Source organism: Phaethon lepturus, unplaced genomic scaffold, assembly GCF_000687285.1.
Source record: "Phaethon lepturus isolate BGI_N335 unplaced genomic scaffold, ASM68728v1 scaffold39959, whole genome shotgun sequence".
Taxonomy (NCBI): Eukaryota; Metazoa; Chordata; class Aves; order Phaethontiformes; family Phaethontidae; genus Phaethon; species Phaethon lepturus.
Genome location: NW_010566291.1, coordinates 1 through 2,459, shown reverse-complemented (window position 1 = coordinate 2,459; position 2,459 = coordinate 1). Strand labels below are relative to the sequence as shown.

Genomic DNA, 2,459 nt, shown 5'->3' with positions numbered 1-2,459 from the left:
TGCTTTTACAAGCTCATTTCATTTCACCAAAAGAATGAATTCCAGACTTACAGGACTGACTTAAAATAGTAGTAAAATAGTGACCAGAGCACAATTTCAGGCTGAAAGTAGAGTTTTTCAGATTGTGACTGTATACTAGCAATGGTGTTCTCTCTCAAACATGACTTAGGTGATAGATGCCTAAATGAACACTTTTTTTTTAACTTGTATCCCCTATTTGAACTATTGCACGTAGCCCTGAAAGCTGCTCTACTTTTTCCAACTGGACTATATGGTCTGGTACAAGTGTTACTCCACCTGGATTAAAGAAGCTGGGACTCTTCAATCTGTAGAGATGCAAGCTGGGGCACAGCTATTCTTTGTTTTTGAAATCATGAAGCAATACAGTAAAGTTAATGTTATTAAACAAAAACTGCAATATTAGCACTGGAGAACACGTGCTGGAAGTGGTAATAAAAACTGAGATGACTGTCTATGGGCCTGAGGTTTCAATAGACATCCCTCTGTAACATGAAATTGAATATCATGTCACAGTGACCTTTTTTGACCATTCCCAGCACACATGGCCACTCTGTGACATCTCAGCATTCATTTTGAGACCAAGTGTCTCATCTTCTGGCATTAATGTTCTCAATCCCTCTTTTTGAACAGTTACATTTTCATTGTTATCATCTCTAAATGTCTGCTGCTGATCAAAGTTCATTAACCAAAAAAAAAAAAAAAAGGTAATGACAACAACTGACAGAGCAGGTTATTAAATTATCATCCACAACAGTTTGAAATAAGACGCATGACCAAACAGGCTGCTATTGTGCACTAATAATACATTACAGGTTAGAGCACTTAATATGAGTGTCAGATTTGCATGCCAACCTATTCAAAATCCTTTGCATGCAGCAATGTACACGTAGGACTGTCAGCTGGTTTATATACTAGACACACACTTTAAAGCAAATTTTCAGTGAAAATGATACTGTATAGAACCATTCTCTTCACAATTTTATACTTTTCAATGTTTAGTGTACTCAGTATTACAAATAAAAATCGAATACAAACCAAGCCTTTTATTAAAAAAAATATTTTAAAGCATTTCTGAAACTTCAAAATGTTGCACCAAATTTTCCATCACATTTGCATTTCTGAAATGACTTTGTTTTTTTTAAGTTCCTGCCACAGTCCTAGATCAGTCATTCCCCTCTGCTTTGCTATCTAACTTTTCCTAAATGCTATCCGCTTTGCTACATTTTCAGCTCCAAATTTTGCTATCAATTTATTTCTGACACGTTCATCATCTTTTTGCAATTCCAAATCATCCTCTCTGCTCCATACAGGGTACCCATCCAGGCGCTGCCCCGTCTGCAGAAAGTATAAAGTAGTCTCCACTTCACCAGTGTTTTTCAGAAAGGCCTGCGTAACAGTGAACAGGTCCATGCCAAACTTCTCCATGAAGTGCTGCATAGTTTTTACTACTTCTCCCACCTCACTGGAAGAAGAGCAAGTGCTTGTTGGTCTTTCTTCCCTTTGTAATTGAGTGTCAGGGAGACCAGAGTCCTCCGGTCCAGTTTTCAAACCAGATGCTGTTTCTCCTGGGGACCTTCCCTCTCCACCTTGTGTAGAAAGTTCTTCTGAAATGTCTGAAGTGTCACTTCCTGACTAAAAGTAAGAAAGAGAAGTGCAGTCATCAATTAGACATTGTATTTTCTGGCAAGCTGCTTCCATCACCTCTACCCAACCACCTTACACTGTGACTCTACAGTATATGAAAAATTATATACTCAGAAATTACTAGGCATAGTAAAATTCAGTGACTGAAGAGAAGCCATACGTGTTAACAAGGATATACAAGATCACAGAATAGCTTGAAATATAAGGGAGAATTCAAACAAACTATAAAAGGCAAAAGTAAATGTTAATGCAACTGCAGGAACGTTTTATGGCTGAGGTGAAAGGATGACTTCCATTTGCCAATACAGCTTTTAATGCGAGAACACTGTCACATTAATTTCCTCAAATTAACCTGGGCAGGGAATCAAACGAAATAAAAATATGCCACAGCGAGGAACCATTCATCACGAGCCATGCAGTTCACAGCTCATGTAAAGCTCCCACTTAGCCGTAGCAGAAGGGATGTCACTGCGCAAAGCCATTTAAGAAGTTAATTGTGAGTTGTTACTGTCCCGTTCTGTGACAGCCAGGAAGGCCTACTCGGAGCAGCTCGCTCCCAGCGGCGCTGCGGCGTGCCGAGGCAGCTGCAGCAGCAACGCGACTCCCTTGCTGGTCTGGCCGCTTACCTCCGTGCTTTCAAACTCCCGATTAGCTGCCTCGAAAAGACCCGTGCTTTGTGCGGTCTCCTCCGTCTGCTGAGGCTCTGCGGGAACACGCGGGCATCGAACTGCCGGGCCGCACCAGGGCCACGGTCGCCCTCGCCCATCAGCCCCCCCTCACCCCGGCCGCGCCCC

The 2,459-nt window shown here is 41.7% G+C and overlaps 1 protein-coding gene across 1 annotated transcript; it reads right to left on the bottom strand.

Moving 5' to 3' along the window:
* Positions 1-1,209: 1,209 nt before the first annotated feature.
* TERF2IP (telomeric repeat binding factor 2, interacting protein) lies at positions 1,210-2,368 on the bottom strand (the record flags this gene model as incomplete). The annotated part of the gene is made up of 2 exons (XM_010295439.1): positions 1,210-1,653; positions 2,292-2,368. Coding segments are annotated over 2 exons (521 nt in total), but the record flags the coding sequence as incomplete, so codon positions are not given.
* Positions 2,369-2,459: the final 91 nt, after the last annotated feature.